General features: G+C 38.2%; 1 protein-coding gene across 2 annotated transcripts; it reads left to right on the top strand.

The window, feature by feature from the left end:
• The first annotated feature begins 689 nt into the window (after window positions 1-689).
• On the top strand, window positions 690-15176 carry CEP15 (centrosomal protein 15). 2 transcript variants are annotated; one of them, XM_085300117.1, is made up of 5 exons: window positions 690-768; window positions 2271-2350; window positions 3071-3194; window positions 7865-7939; window positions 10679-15176. In XM_085300117.1, exons 1-5 carry the CDS (start codon window positions 763-765, stop codon window positions 10820-10822), a joined length of 429 nt encoding a protein of 142 aa, XP_085156243.1. In that variant the 5' UTR covers window positions 690-762; the 3' UTR covers window positions 10823-15176. The 2 variants fall into 2 exon arrangements, with proteins under 2 accessions (XP_085156243.1, XP_085156242.1); XM_085300116.1 differs by lacking the exon at window positions 690-768 and adding an exon at window positions 1139-1363.
• The last annotated feature ends 289 nt before the right edge of the window (window positions 15177-15465 follow it).

Below are 15465 nucleotides of genomic sequence, written 5' to 3'. Positions count from 1 at the left end.
ACCTTTCAATTTGCATTTGCTTAGAGTCTTTTTCCTTTATGTTTTCTGTGAAGACAAAACATTTTGGGGAAAAAAGGGATTAAAAGGATTAAACTGCGCCTTTTGATAAAAGTTTGCACACAGATGATTTGAGTCAGCCTTAATAATTCTTCTGTTTTAAAAACCTGGAAGAAATCCTGCCCTCAAATACAGAAGGCAAGATCACACCACAGGCTTTGACAACTGGACTCAGGAAGAAGCACGACGACGCRACGACACAACGTACTTCTTCCTGCGTGCGTTTGGCGGCCAAGTCCACCAAGTTCCTCCAGCACTACTGCTAACTGCGTGTGCCAGGGAAGGGGCTGGCTCAAGTGATACTGGCTGGGGACAGTGACAGCTCGGCGCTGCCGCCCGAAACGCTGCAGAGATCTCGCGAGCCTCAGCCCCGCCGCGCGGGTATAGCCCCGCAGCCGGCCGCTTCCTCACACCGCGCCCCGCCCCCAGGGCCAACGGTCGCTGCGCGAGCCCGCCCTCCCGCCAACCGCCCCTCACGGCCCGCCCTCCCACGCTCATTGGTCTCCACCACCTCTCGCTYCTCCAATCCCGGTGGCGAAGGCGGAGCCCGACCCGGCAAGGTTCCGCCTCCTGAGGCGAGCCGGGGCCAATCAGAGGCTACGGCTGAGCGCTACCTTTCCGGCCGTCTCCACGGCAGCGGGGGGGGGGAAAGGGTGGTGTGGAGACTATGGCGGGTGCTTGCCTTGCTTTTCTAAGGCAGCGAGGATGAAGGTAAAGTAGAGGTTTTTTTCCCCTTATTTCTTGTCCTCTCCTTCCTCTGTGGTATAAAATGGTACCTCCCGCCGGTCTAGGCGGCGCATTCCTAGGTCCTCCCCCCTCCTCGCAATGGTAGGGCTAAGGGCGGCGCCGCGCGCGCCCCGGGCGGCGGGCACGTGCCCACCTCGCCCTCCCCGCCCCCCTTCCGTGGTCGCTCTTTTCCCGCCTTTTCGAGGACGGGCGCGTCCGGCCGCCGCCTCCTGAGAGGAGCGGGTCGGGGGGCGTCGGGGGGCCCCGCGGCCGCAGCGGCGCCGCCGCTGCTGCTGCTGCACTTCCCTCGCGCCTCGGCGAAGTCCCTGCAAAGGGAGGCGATCAGGGCCTCCCTTGACTGCACAAGGCGTTGCCCGGGTTTGGGGAGCGGAGGCCCCTCTGGGCCTGCCAGCGCCCGGCTGTGAGCGTGGCAGTTGCCTGCCTGAAGGGAGGACATTAGAGGGGATGCCCCCTTCGTGGGCAGGGAGGAAGCCTTAGACATAGTCCGATTGGAGAGAGATCTTTTTGAGAGTGTGACRCAAACCACACCTGAAGCTCACCAGGAATGCTTGGCAACAGTGTGCGTACAAATAACTTGCCTCAGAGTAAGCTGTGAAGCTCGGACAGGGAGGCCTTTACTCACGTTTTATCTGAATGAGATGCTTTATTTCTCCCACCCTTCAACACCATAAAGATGTGATAGCTGCTTCTATTTATTTAATTTTAGCTCAGTTCCACTTACATGACAATAATGCAGTCACCTCTGAGGTGAAGAAAGTTAATTGTAAAGAATTTTTCAAGCCCCTTGGAAAGTGCTATGGGATCTTGGTATATGTGCAGAGTGGGCGGTTGATTTGCTTCATGTTTGTTTAAAAAATAATAACTATATTCCTTCATTGTTACAGTACTGAACAGCAAAGCTCAGGAAGTTTTTCACTTAGTTTTTCAAAAGCTCAGAAAGAAACTTGGCTTAATAGCTTAAATTACTTAATTTAATCAAACGTGTGTTTCAACATAGATTTCTGTGAGTGGGGCACTGTGTCTCTGCAAAGTAACKACAAGTGATAATCACAAGAAGTATAACTTGAGTGTTCTGAGTAGCATGACAAAAGCCAGAAATCACTAATGTAAATGGTACTACAGAAATTATGCTAGTGCCTAATTTTCCCATACAGGTTATAAGCAACCGAGATATGAAATTATGTTAAATTTGAAACTTGAAAATCAGATTTTAGTTCCCTCAAATTATTAAAATCAGCAAGATTTTCCTAAAACTTACTGTATTAGTAGCATGCATGTGTTAAAAGCATAATGCAATAATGTCTTATAGTGAATATTAAAATTCATAAGCAGATATTTAAGGAGATAGCTAAGATATAAATATCATGTATGCAACTTCTTAACATACGGAGTTCTTTAATACCAAAAACTAGRTATTCATGAATGTGTTTGGAAGATTTTAATTTCACTTGGTTTTACTTTTGCAGAGTGGCAAAACTTGCAAACAGCTGCAAATGACATCCTATTTGGTTCAAGAGGTTCGCCTTGCTAGGAGACATGAAGAGATGTAAGTAGTTGTTTCAGTGCTGTGGCCTGCCTCACTGTAGTTTGTGTTGTGGTCTTGCGAGATCTGAAGAGATGTGCCTGACGGTCCTGAGAACAGTGAAATCAGAGACCTTTATAGAACGCAGTGGTTCTTCAACAAGGGGTTGGTGTTCCAGGAGATGGCACTCTTTCTTCGTGAACTATTGGAATTAGCATCCGAAGTTGCCTTTAGGGGCATTTGGTTTGATGGGATTTTTGACTTCCAGTGCTGGTACTTGTTTGAAGTCTTTTATTGTTAACTTCATATCACTGCTAAATTCCTATTTGAGGAAGACTAAACCTCAATTATAGAATTACTTCGGTGTTGCCCGGTAAACTCAGACTGTGAAGTAAATACAATAATGATTCAGAAAAATCTGCTTTTCTGGTAACAACTAGTACTTACCAGTGAGCAAGAGTAGCACTGATCAAGTCACCCCAACCCACCCTGTCTTTACTGTTCTGGGAGATTCAGTGCTTCTAAGCACCTTAGCATATGAGGACTGCTGGCTGCAATATTATGGCTTCATAGGAGCACAGCAGGTGGTGTCTGCTTGTACCTTTTCCCTCCTCCAGCACACCCACCCTACAGCCGGCTTAATTAGCCCCATAGTTTTGAAGAGAACTGGGTAAGGTAAAAAGGTTATTTTCTAGCTCCTGAGCAAAATGTTCTACCCACTTAGCAAAATGTTTTCCTTTGTAGACTGTCTCAGAGATCAGTGCTGCTACAGCAGATGGAGACTTATCTAGGAGACAAAAAGACTAAAAAGACATGGCAAACTCAAGCAGCTGATGCAGCTCGTAAAAGGAATGCAGCACTTCTAAATGTAAGTTTCTGCAACTACCAGGAACCTCACTGAAATGTCATGGTTATGTAGCTTAGAGTTTTTTTTTTTTTTTTTTTTAAGTTGCTTGCTCTCTAGTTACTGTTCGAATTCTGCTATATCCAATTCCTGCTTCTGGAACTTGACCAAAAGTATTAAATGACAAGTCTTTATTATCTGATGGCATCGCTACCTTTTTTACATGGCCTTCTTATGTGAGCCTCCTGGTGGCAGCTGCTACTGTCTTTTTTTCTTTTTTTTTTTCTTGAAGTACATGTAGAGTGGTAACACATGCTATTGCATGTCTGCTTAAGAGAACTTCAGAGTCTGACAAGACTTAAAGCACCTTTATGCTTTGATTCTAGACAGAGGGGATGTATTTGGAAATAGGAGCTGACCAACCTATAATGCTTTTAATCTGTGGTAGGAGTTACTCTCTGGCTGTAGTCATGTGAAGTTGTGGAAGAACTTTTCAGTTTGATATCTTTCTTTTAAGAGGTGTAGAATGACTTCAAAAATCTCACCTGCAAGTCTGTAAGAGCAGTATTTGGTGTCTCTTGCTCTTCTTAACTGTGAAACAGTAGTGATAATAGCTGTTCTAGGTATCTGTTGTCATATTCAGGTAACATTTGTGTTTCCTGGTAAATTCAGCAGAAATTTTGTGCACTGGCAATGGAAAAGATCTAGGCTGGGTTGCAGGGACTGGAACACTAGCTTTTGGAACCCCTGGCTTAGGCATCTGAGTTTGAACTGATTGCACYTGACCACTGAAGTGAACACGTCTAAAAAATGGTGGTCTGATCAGGAAATGGCAGAAAATTTCTCCTTTTTAAAGCACTTTCTTAAATTCCTACTTATTAAGGTCTTGCATGTAATGCATCTCTTGAAATCATAATTTTTACTCCAGAAAAATAAGATTAATATGTATTCTGAATAATTTTTGTCTCTCCGTGTTGAGCATGGGTTAGTATTAAAAATACTCGTATTTTGGGTGGATATAAATTATGCATGCAGTCTCTGTATTTATATGGAACCTATGTTTAGGGAACAGCAGACAAGACAGAACAGTTAGTCAGAGATACCTTCTTAATCATTATGTGACAAGAACATTTTCCAACTTGAACTCATGCAAACTGGTATGAAGCAGAGGCAATCAAAACCCTCTGCAAAGCGTAGCTGCTTTACTCTGAGACCAGTGAGGAGTGGGGGATTTTTTTAACTAAATGAGTGGGATGCAAAATATAGGAATTTCATGTATTATGATTCCCACATTTCCATATTCTTTTTTCATAATTGTATTTCTATTTATTTAATTTGTATTTTATAAATCATATTTTATAGATGCATTCTAAGTTAACACAAGCAAATATAATAAATGCAGGATACAGTTCTGCATGCTGAAAGCTTCTTGTATTGGAAATGTTAACAATAGCTCAGACATATACAGAAAGTGTAAATATTTTTGCAGTTACACAGATATTTGCCATCTACTGTCACATCCTCAAAATTGTTCCTTTCAAGTGTCAAAAATGTTGGTGTTTGTAGGAAAAAAACCAAAAACATATGTATCAAAACAAATTCTGTTGCAGGATAAAGCAGCATAAATCAGTTTAAATCTATTAATTTTCCTACTAGTTTTAACAGGCATGTACTCCTGCAGATGCTTTCTGATAACAGAATAAAACAGGAAAAAAAATCTTTGCAGAATAATATATGAGAAGCTTGAAAACAAGACTGATTAATGTGCCAGCTTCAGAATATTGTTACTGATACCAGGCACTGTACATTTCACAGTTACCATGTGGAGAGTTGTTGATTTGGCCTACTCAGAAATACATGGACATGATGAAGTGTTATTTTTTTATTTGCATTTCTGTTTTCCAGCATTTAAGCAAAATCAGTTGGTTTTATTTTGTGATCATAGAAAAAGACATTTCTCTTTCTCTGTTCTGGTTGGTATTTATGCAAAGCAAAGCATTTCAAAATTATTTTATTTTCAAATCAGTAGGAAGCCAGGAAACTAGATTTTTTTTTAATTGAAATTATAGCATTATAAGCACTTGCTCAGCATTTTAATAAAATTATTAGAGTATTTTCCTTGATAGCTTTAGAGGGATATTGCAGATTAGAGGATGTTGTTTTAATAATATATATTATAATTATAATATGTTATGTATTAAAATATATAATTTATTATTTGATAGATATATAGTGTTCCAACCATAAAACCAGTAATTAGCCTGATAGTTACAATTTAATTTAGTGAGTTTGTTAATAATATTTCTTATTATTGTGTAACAGCTTATAACAGACAATATAAAGAATGTGCTATGTAATTATTAGTACTTGCTAGGTGATTTAGACCAAATTTGCTCCCCTTTGTAGGAATGTAATTCTAAAATTACTTAAGAGGGGTTCTGCCAGACTGATGCCAATATAAGTGACAATGAATTTGGTCCCCTAAAAGCAATACATGTGGCATGCATTCCATTTTACCTCTAGGGAAGGGTCTTGAGTTGTTTTTCTTCCACTCCTTGCAGTTTTAGTGAAAGTGTTATAAGATGCTCTCATTTTTCAATACTGTGACATCTTAGCTTTACTATTTTTTCTGAAGAAGTTTTCACTGCTGACATTTATTTTTATATAGATGACAGGAATTTCTTTTTCCTAAAGTTAGGCAGTTGTATAGACATGCAAGAGGTGCCATCTAATCTTTCAATAGTTTCAGTTATTTTCTAAAGCATACTGCACCTTCCAGCTAAAATTTCTTTCGCTGTCTGTCATTAAATCAGTATTCTGAATGACAATAGACTGCACAACATAAAAAACAGAGTGAGCAACAAAAAGACACATCCAATATCTAGGCTATGCCAAAGTGACCTTCTCTGCTAAACATATATGCACAACTGCTGTCTCCTTTCTTGCCTGAAAGACATTCATTTCCTGTCATCGTAAACATTCCAATGACTTATGTGAAATTTGTGAAAAATTCTACAGGAGGAATATCCTATGAAAGAATATGAAATGAACATTAATCCTTCCTTTTTAGTATGCTGTTAGCTTCTCCAAATTTGGTCTGAACCATACTGATGATGAGCTTCATTTGGTGCTGTTTTTGGTGTATCTGTTCTAAGGACATGCAGGAAACTTTGCTGCTTAGGATAGTTAAGTCTGCATTGTGTCCTCTGTTATTCTGATTTTGTGACTTCAAATGGTTTCTGGTTTTGCTCATATTTCCCCCCCACACACACACCCATACTTATCCCTTGTCACTTTTTTCTCACCCGAAAAGAAGCAAGTGCTTGCTATTTGCTGGGATTTGGGTAAGTCTGAGATTTAGTCGGTTCTATCTCAGACATCCCATAGACATCTTCTTACAAGAGTATGCCCTTTACTGTAGAAGGGGCAAAAGTATTTTTGCTTAGATTAAGTTTGTAATTATGTACAAGAGAATAGTCATGCTATAAAAGAAATTAATGAAATGATTAAAATGAACATGGTAGTTTGCGTGAACAAACTGTGTCTCTATTACCAGGTTGAATCTCCAGCTAACAGTAAGGCTGGGTTCTGCTTTTATTAATCATACTCTATGATTTTTGAGCCATATTTTTTGAACTGAACTTGAGTTGAGCACTGTTTACTTATTGATGTATTCAGATTGGCTATTATTCAATACGAGTAATCATGTTTGGTCTCTACTGTGGATATGCTCCTACAGAATCTCACTCTTCTCTTCAGCAGCAGTGGTGGTGAATATTTGGGAAGTCCCTTTGGGGAATTTCCTCTCTCATTTAGTTTTTCTGTTGTACTCTTCACACCCGCTCTCTGCTCCCAACTCTGCCATCTGCTATACTTTCTTTCCCCCTCCACTCTGTTCAGCTTTGGCTTCTTCACACCCCACTCCCACGTCCCTTTCTGTCTCTCTTCATCTGCCCACCACTCAATCTCTTCAATGTTTGGGTATGGAACTAAGCCCACAAGAATGGGTCAGAACTTTAAAGGGGAGGGCAGCTGATTTGGGGGGATGTTTTGGTTTGTTCTTTTTCATTTGAAAAAATGTATTTAGGCCTCTGACTCCAGCACACATCCACTGGACAAGCAGAAACCCAAATACTGATTTTTATAAGAAAGCTATGTGAGATGCATTGTCATCCAAGTTTGTCTGCTGAACAGCTTGCTGCAGCTCTACATTTTTGTGCACATGTTATGCATGCATATTAGCAAATCATCTTTGTCTTGAGGAGTAAAGATCTTGCACATAATTTGCCTAGTTACTTTACAGTTACAGTAGCCAGAATACATACTTCAGTTTGCATGCAGCACATAGAAAATAATTCTGTTTTTTTCCCCTGTATTTTCATAAATTATAGAACAGAATCTGACTGTAATTTACCCTAGTGTCCAGAGAGAATAGTGGTGTGTTACAGCAACAGTATTATCTGGTAATGAAATTTATTCTTACATCAAAAATATACAAAAGACATCTCTAGAAACAGTTGCATATTGTTCTTACTGGTACAAGTTGGATTTCAGGGTGACTAAACAGAAAGAAAAACTTCCAGTGTTACTGTTTGAATACTTCTTAGGTTTACTTAGTTTATTTAAATGCCTTTATGTGTGTGTATTGTTCTTTTCATATTGCCTGTGTTTGTTTTTTATATTGTGTGTTTTAGGATATAGAAGCAGCAGAAAAAAAGCTGCAAGAAAGAGTGTATTTAATTCCACATCCTGATACTGTTAAGTTAGAAGTAAGTTCCAGAACTCTATCTTTTCATTCTCTATTTACTAAATATTTCCCCCTCCCTTTTTTTTCTTCCCTCGAAGCATGTTCTTAAAGTGAAAATAATTGATTTTAAAATCCAGTGACTGGTATAGCCAAAGGCCTACATACTGCAAGCTGAACCTAAATTCTGGGGCAAGGTCCCTAGGTTCTGGAGCACTCAGGTGGAAATATTTAGCAGCTTTCAAATCTATACAAACTTCTATTTAAAAATAGAATCAAATATAAAAACAAATATTGTAAAGATTGTAAAGATTTGTATGATTGTTATTTCAGAGCTATTTGGTTCATTTTTATGGCTATCCTGTTTTGAGTTTGCCGTAGACTGTCATCTTTACATTTCAGAGTCAACAATTTATCAGTATGAATGGAGAAGTTCTCACTTCTCAGAGTTCTTTTATCAGGTTGTATGGGAACTTGGGAAAAGTACTGCTATAGCAGTAACACTTGATATACTTCTCAACCTGTGGTCCCCAAAACAGTATTTAAACATACAAGTTTTGAACAACAAGTTAGGCTGAGAAGTAAATAGTGTCGTGATGCAACATACCAAGTTCAGTTCCTCTAATCTCAGGACTGTTTTCCGAAGATATTTGGAGACAAATGAATGATGAATACAGAAACAGTCCTGGGAACAGGAATCAGGCCACAGCTCTTCCTCATGCAAAGTRAGCACCTGAACCACAAGGCCACAGAGCCATATTCCTGCTTGCATTTCTGGAACCAGTGGATTGTTGGCTCGTTGTGTACAGTGGCCTAATTTCCATAGGCATAGCAGAGTCCCATGCTGGTCTGGGTGTTAGGGTACTGTCAAAGGAGGAAAGAAGTATGGGATTTAGCCTTGTCAAGCTGTGAAGAGAGGTATGTTGCACATTAGTTTCACACCTGCTGAACAGGTGTCCTAATCCTTAGGCTGTTACTTAAATGAGAGGCATTGCTTCCTGTTCTAGTTACTGTTAAAAGGTTTTGGCCATGATCACATTTTGTAAGTGGCCTACTCCTATCAGTGTGACAGAATGCATGATGAGAATGCCAATTCRGTGGATTTTTAGAGGATTTTTTTAGGCAAAAGGGTACATTTTTTCTAGATACCCATACATCTTGGATGATGCTGAGAAGGATGCCAAGCTACTGAGATTGAATCTATTTTCACTGTGTTAAGAAGTAGAATTTTAGACTCCTGGAGGACTTTGAAGACACCTTGAGAGTTTTTTGGATCAGTTTTTGACTTAGGAATTTTGATTTTTCTCTCTGCCCTGTGTTAGCTGCCTAAGCTGTTTATTGGATATAGACTAAAATCCATACAAATTGAAGAATTTGGAGCAATTGCTCGTGGGTAGAGAGTTGTTACACCCTGCAGCAGTGGTGGAGTTTTAGGGCGAATGTAGTTACTATTTGCAGATCCTATTTCAGCCTTTTTCTTATATATATATTTTAAAGGAGAGTACTGTAAATAGTGGAAAAAAGAAAGTTCTTTCATGGTACAAAATTCTTGTGCATACTTTGTTCCAAAACACTTCTGAGCATATTTCACTCAACCGTATATGTGTCTGTATTAATATAGTTTGAAAGTTAAGCCTATAATGGATCCCCAGCTTGCTAAGTCAGAGTAGTTTTGTATGACAGCACATATGCTTGTCAAAAAAGATTCTTTGAGTAAATCTGTTGAAGAAAATATTTTTGTAAAACTGTAAGAGCCATAGATATATCTGAGTTACATGTGAGGATCAGAATGGTTAGCCAGGAATCTAATACTCTCTGGGGAGATGTTCAGTTTGTGATATGCTTCTTCTGTGTTATATACTTAAACAAGTATACAAAAAAAAAAAAAAAGCTTAATACATATGTACTATAGAAGTTTCCTGTTGCAAAAATACTTTTCTTCTGAATGAATACTTTTTCCAATGTCTAAAAATACTTCAGATCGCTGGATAGATTTAACTATTGGCTTAATCCAGCTCTTGATCACGTATTTTGTGGAAAAAAAACAATACATGGCACTTAGGATTTTGAAGAAGAAATACTCAAGGAACTAATGTAAAAATGATGAATGGTATGTCCATTCTACTGATAAAACAGAAGTTACATTTATTACTTCAAGATATAGAGCAATCAAGAGAAAGGATTAGACAGTCCAGAATGTGTTTCTTAGACCATAAGATAAATGTATAGATAGGGTTTTTCTTCCTTTCATGACCCAAGTATTAAAGTCAATTATTTTGTCAGTGATTTTTTTTTAAAAAAGACTTGTAAATAGCACATAAATATTGTGAACTGCATTACTGCAAACTTTTCTAGGGCAGAAAATTTACAGAATGTTTTTGTGAATATAAAGCAAAGTTTGCTTTTTCATTTCAAAAATAAATTCCACTAACAGAATTTTTTTTAATATAAAAGTTGTTTCTGGAAAAGTTTATCATCACAGAAACTATTTTGTTAAAGGCAACATCTAAACTAATCTGTTGCTTACCACAAGAGGGCACTTACAGTCACTTCACAGTTCACAGTATAGAATGAAATCCTTCCAGACTGCTGTTCTGTGAGGTACAAGAGATTTGAAATTTCATATGCAAGTGCTTTGCTCTTTTCTGAATTGCTTCACTCATAAGACAAGATAAATAACATGTTGCATAACTGTATTGTTTTTACGACAGACTGATGAGGATTTTGAAATTAATTAAAATTTCTTTTGTGGTGTCTTTCTCAGACTCTCTACTGGGCGTCAGTAGAAGAATCTCTTCCCAAGTGGGAACAATTTCTTTTAGGAAGAGCAGAAGCTCCTATTGGTTTAAAGAAAATGAAATCTGCAAAACAGAACATAAGCTCCCCAGAAGAAGAGTCACAAAAGTAAACACTCTGATTTTGTTTCCTAATTTTTGACTTAAGCAAACAGTATCATGCTGATCAAGCAATGGAATATCATGTCATTAAATTGTAATATAAATCATTTAAATGAAAATTAATTGTATTAGAGAGTGTCCTTTCACTATCTTGTTGTGTAAAAATACTTAGTTTGAACAGGATTTTTGCTTGAGGAGAGCCATCATTGCTCATGATGAGAGGAGCAATCCTACTCAAAAGGGTTTTTAAGATCAGAAGTGAGAAACTCTGGTGTATGGAAACATACCAGGGCAATTTCCTCTTCAGTATGAGAAGAGTTTTAGTTTTTCTATAATCCTCTGCTTTTACGTGTTAGTGCGATAAGTAAAGACAAATTTGTGTGTTCTCTTCCTTTATTGTCCTCTGTCCTGTGAACATCTTTGTGGATGAGGGAGAAGGGAAGAATTTATCATTAACAGGAAAGGCAAGCAGTTTACATCAGACAGAATAGCTTTGGTTTAGAACTGTGAACTTGTGTACCAACTGTAATGATAGCAGCTGTAGAAGAAACACCTTGAATTTAGACATCTTGCTTTCCCTGATTTTTGTCATTGCCACTTGCTTTGCCTCTACCCTCTGCTACTGCTGCTTTTCCCCACCCCTGCTTCCCCACCATGCTGCCTACTGTGTATTTCCTCTCTAATGGGCTGGAAAAAAGACAAGAAAAGGTAAACAAATCTCTGGTTTATTTTTGCCACTTCTAGGCTGCTCTTAGTGCTATTTTCTTTATGTTGGCGTAACTGATAAGTGAGATCTTTTGCTTAGATATAAAAGATTTGAAAGAGCCAAGCAGAAAGCTAGCCCACAGTGACTGTCCAACAAGCAGACATATAGAAACTAAGGACATAATTCTTTCTTTCTCAGACACTGAACAGCTTCTCAGCTTCCTCCTGCAGAGGTGTAGTATCAGTGAGTTTTGGTTGTACAGTGGGCTTAACTCTTTGTGCAAAGGAGCTACCTTACACTACTCTAGTACTTATTTGGAAATACCAGTTCACTGGGAAGTCTTTCCAGGTGTATGACTTGGCCTGAGGAAGGCCATCTAAAGCAAGGAAAACCTAGAAAGCATTTTAAATTAAGAACCTAGACTTGACTGTTATAATTTGATTGATGGAAGATTGTTATAATTTAAAGGCATGTATGACGTCATTCTTCCATCCTCCCCCCCCAGCCTGGAAGTAAGAGGAAGAATGTTGGCCCCTGCCAGCACCTGAGGATGTGGAAACTAAGTTGTTACTGATTGATGTGCTTAACCTCTGTTACATGGTGAATATGAATTATTTTTGTACTCGGGATGTTTGAACTACTTTTATTGAAACAGTGGTGCTTTTTAGCAACCTCCTCTAAATGTAATCTTTAGCAACCTCTCCTAAATGGCCTGATTGCTTTGGCTCTAACCTCTCTAAACTGTTCTATTTAAAAGAGCAACTTGAGAATCGTCCATTGCAAAGTGTGCATTAATTTAATTAGACATACTTTAATTATTCATTAATTAACTGTTGTGGGGGTTCATAGTACACTAAGAACTAGGTAACCATCTTCTATCTGGAAATTATAGGAGGTCTAGGTAGTCTWGAAGAACCAACATCTGCAGAGACTGTTCTCTCTGAAATCATGTGCTTGGTTTGTCTGAATTAAAATTAGCTGAAGATTCACTTACATGAAAAAAATAAACTTCAACTGCAATTACAATTTGTTTTATGTTTTCAAGAGGAATGTTAAGAGTTCATTTGAAACTTTTTTTCTATTGAAGTGTCCATTAAACTGATAAGTTTTAACAGAAACTGCCATCTTAGAAATATCCTGTTGAGTGGGTGTTGGTGTTTGTAACAATAAAGTTGTTTTCATAATATGTGATGGCAGATTAGCACGCTTCTCTGCAGTGTTGTTAACAGTTGTAATTAAGGAATAAACAGTAAAGGGTGTCAGTCCGATGACAATTTCATCTATAGTGTCACAATACAAAATGTCACAAAATATTAGAACTGTTATATAACTACAAAAATATCAAATTAGGCTTTCATCTTACAAGCAGAGAGCTTAAAAAAAACTGGCGTAGAGACCATTGCAATTTTATACCTACTTACTGTTCTGTCACAAAGACAAGTTGGTAATATTTTCTTCTGTAAGATCACTATGCGGTTCTCAGTCTGATTTAGCAGGAGTGTGTGGATTTTAGAATTATAGAGCTCAAAATTAAAATGCAAATAATTGAAATCAGTTGAAAAGACAATAAGGGAAAAGCTATTACACATGAAGGCACTAAGGAAATTTAATGCCCAAAAAGGAGGTTGAGTGAGCAGTTAGTTGCTTACAAAGACTAGGATTCATCCTGGTCTTTGCATCTAAAGGGAAATCTGGGCCCTTAAGTACTTTGTGTGTGAATAATCTAGGTCTTTATCTCTTTGGACTCCGCCTCAATACTGGGACACAATACAGATGCTCACCATCTCCTTCCTTTTGATTTCCTGTGGAAGGAAAGCTAAGTGTGTGGACTGTGAGGGGGTGGCAGCTGGATGATTTGAGGATTTTGTAGAATGCAGCCACAAGCAGTGTTGTAGTTTTCACTGCAAAAAGATAAGAACACTTCCCTTATTCACAATTGTACATTGAACATAACTATATTAAATATTAATAGGTACTCCATTATTGTGTTTTCAATAGTTTTCTGTTGAGTTGGACAAAGAGATGATGATTAAATTTTGCTCCTTTCAAGGAAGGAAATTATATGATTTCTGGGACATAGCTTTAGAAGCAACAAGGCAGCTAGTGCATGAAAGATTATACAGGAACATGTCCAGAAAAAGGGGGAAAAAAGAGGAAAAACATTTAAAGTGGAAGTGTATATAGGTGATCATTTGCAGAAAGACAAGGGCCTTCAGGCTGGCCTGTGGTCTAATATAAATAAATGCAATTGCATATGACTCTGAAACTGCAGAGCAACAGGTAGGGGCAGGGAGGCACACAGCAGGCCAGTAAGGTGAAGAAATAAGTGTCTTATGATTTGTCACAGACTTCGGGGTCAAGCACTGGCAGAAAACATTATCGTGTGGTATCTTCTGTCACATGGATCTGTCAAGTGCATAGTTTTTACTAAGCCAGACTTAGCTTACATCTTGCTTGTCCACAGATACGGGTACAGCACATTTGTGTTGTTTAAATTTAAGTGTGTTTAAAAAAACAAGTAAACAAACCAAAAACTGATCATACCAGCGGAATTGAATTGTGGGTTTAAATGAGACCCTGAATAGCAATACTTTGCTGAATCAAGGCTGTTTTTTCAAGTATATTGAGTCTATGTAGTTTTTCCCCTAGTCATTTGAGTTTTTTTTTCTTTTTTTTTCTTTTAGCTTATATAGATTCCTACCCATTATTTTGGTGAATGTTTTTTCACTGGGAACGTAACCTGTTACTCTGCACTCTTGACTGTTTGCCCTTTTGTGCTAGTATATGTGTATAAAATAAGCTGCAGCTGCCCTAAGAGCCTATTGCCTCTTTTTTTTTTCTTTTTTTTCTGGTGGGTGGGGAAAAGCCCAGAAAACCAGTAGGAGGAACAAATGTTTTTGCCTGTTTGTAAGTTAATATTTGAGTATTTTAGAAGAAGAAATAGTAAATTCTCCTTGTGTAAGTTTATGTTCAGATGAGTAACCGCAGTACTAGCCTAGGAGTACAACCTATTCACCCATCTTGTCACCTCCACCGTCACATTCCTGAGCTTTTTACTTTCTCAGTTATTCATGTGGTGGGGGTAGTAGCAGAAGGCATGATAGTTTTCCCTAGGATAAGGAATTCTTACTCCAAATAATTTTTCTCAAGCCTATTAATTTCACTTGAGAGTACATATGAAATAACAAAAAGGTTTAGAACACTCATTACATTTGACACTGTAGTATCCTCTTGATTGTATTTATTTAGGGTCATCTTTTCAAAAAAGTTGGGAGCTAGATTTTAAGCTGAGCTTATAGTTGTTCATCTCTGTCTCTTTTTATTCATACAATGCAGCTCAGGGATGTAGATGTCAGATTAAAGCCCAGTTTGAGCTGGTGGGTACTGAAAAATAAGAAAAAAGAATTTGAAGTAGAATGTAGTTTTAGAGGTTACTTCTGAAAGAAAGCACTCTTTGTTCCATAATGGTAATTTTCATGATATTTTAATAGTTCTCTTCAGGTACAACTTGACCTTAAATATCACCCCTAATGTAAGCTGTTTTACCATATTTGTGAAAGTAAGAACTTTAATACTGTAATATTCTGTTTGCTCAAGAATTATAATCTGAGGCTATAATACATTGCAGTTGAATAAAGCTCTGATCCTATATTCAATGACTCACAGATTTCAGTGTTATATTGCATGTACAAATTACATGTAAATTGGTATCTGCTGTTGCCAAGTGAGTGTGGGGGCAATGAGTCCTACAGTGGTAAATACTAGAACTTTGCTTAGGTATGTTTATTTTCGTTAGTTCTTATCTGGCACTGATCTAAAATATTAATACGCTGAGTTAAAAATCAGAAATTCAGTTTACTGCTGAAAAATCCAACCTTAATCCCAGTGGCATTGCTTACACACTTGCCATTGTTTCACAGTAATTCTACACTAAATTCCCAAAATTAC

The sequence above is a fragment of the Rhea americana genome, unplaced genomic scaffold (genome assembly GCF_003343005.1).
Source record: "Rhea americana isolate MKP2758 unplaced genomic scaffold, rheAme1 scaffold_16, whole genome shotgun sequence".
Lineage (NCBI taxonomy): Eukaryota > Metazoa > Chordata > Aves > Rheiformes > Rheidae > Rhea > Rhea americana.
This window is presented reverse-complemented; position numbering and strand designations above follow the sequence as displayed.

Coding starts and splice junctions, on each gene's coding strand:
- CEP15 (XM_085300116.1), top strand. Junction 3,195..7,864: donor GGAATGCAGCACTTCTAAAT/GTAAGTTTCTGC, acceptor TGTGTGTTTTAG/GATATAGAAGCAGCAGAAAA. Junction 7,940..10,678: donor CTGATACTGTTAAGTTAGAA/GTAAGTTCCAGA, acceptor TGTCTTTCTCAG/ACTCTCTACTGGGCGTCAGT.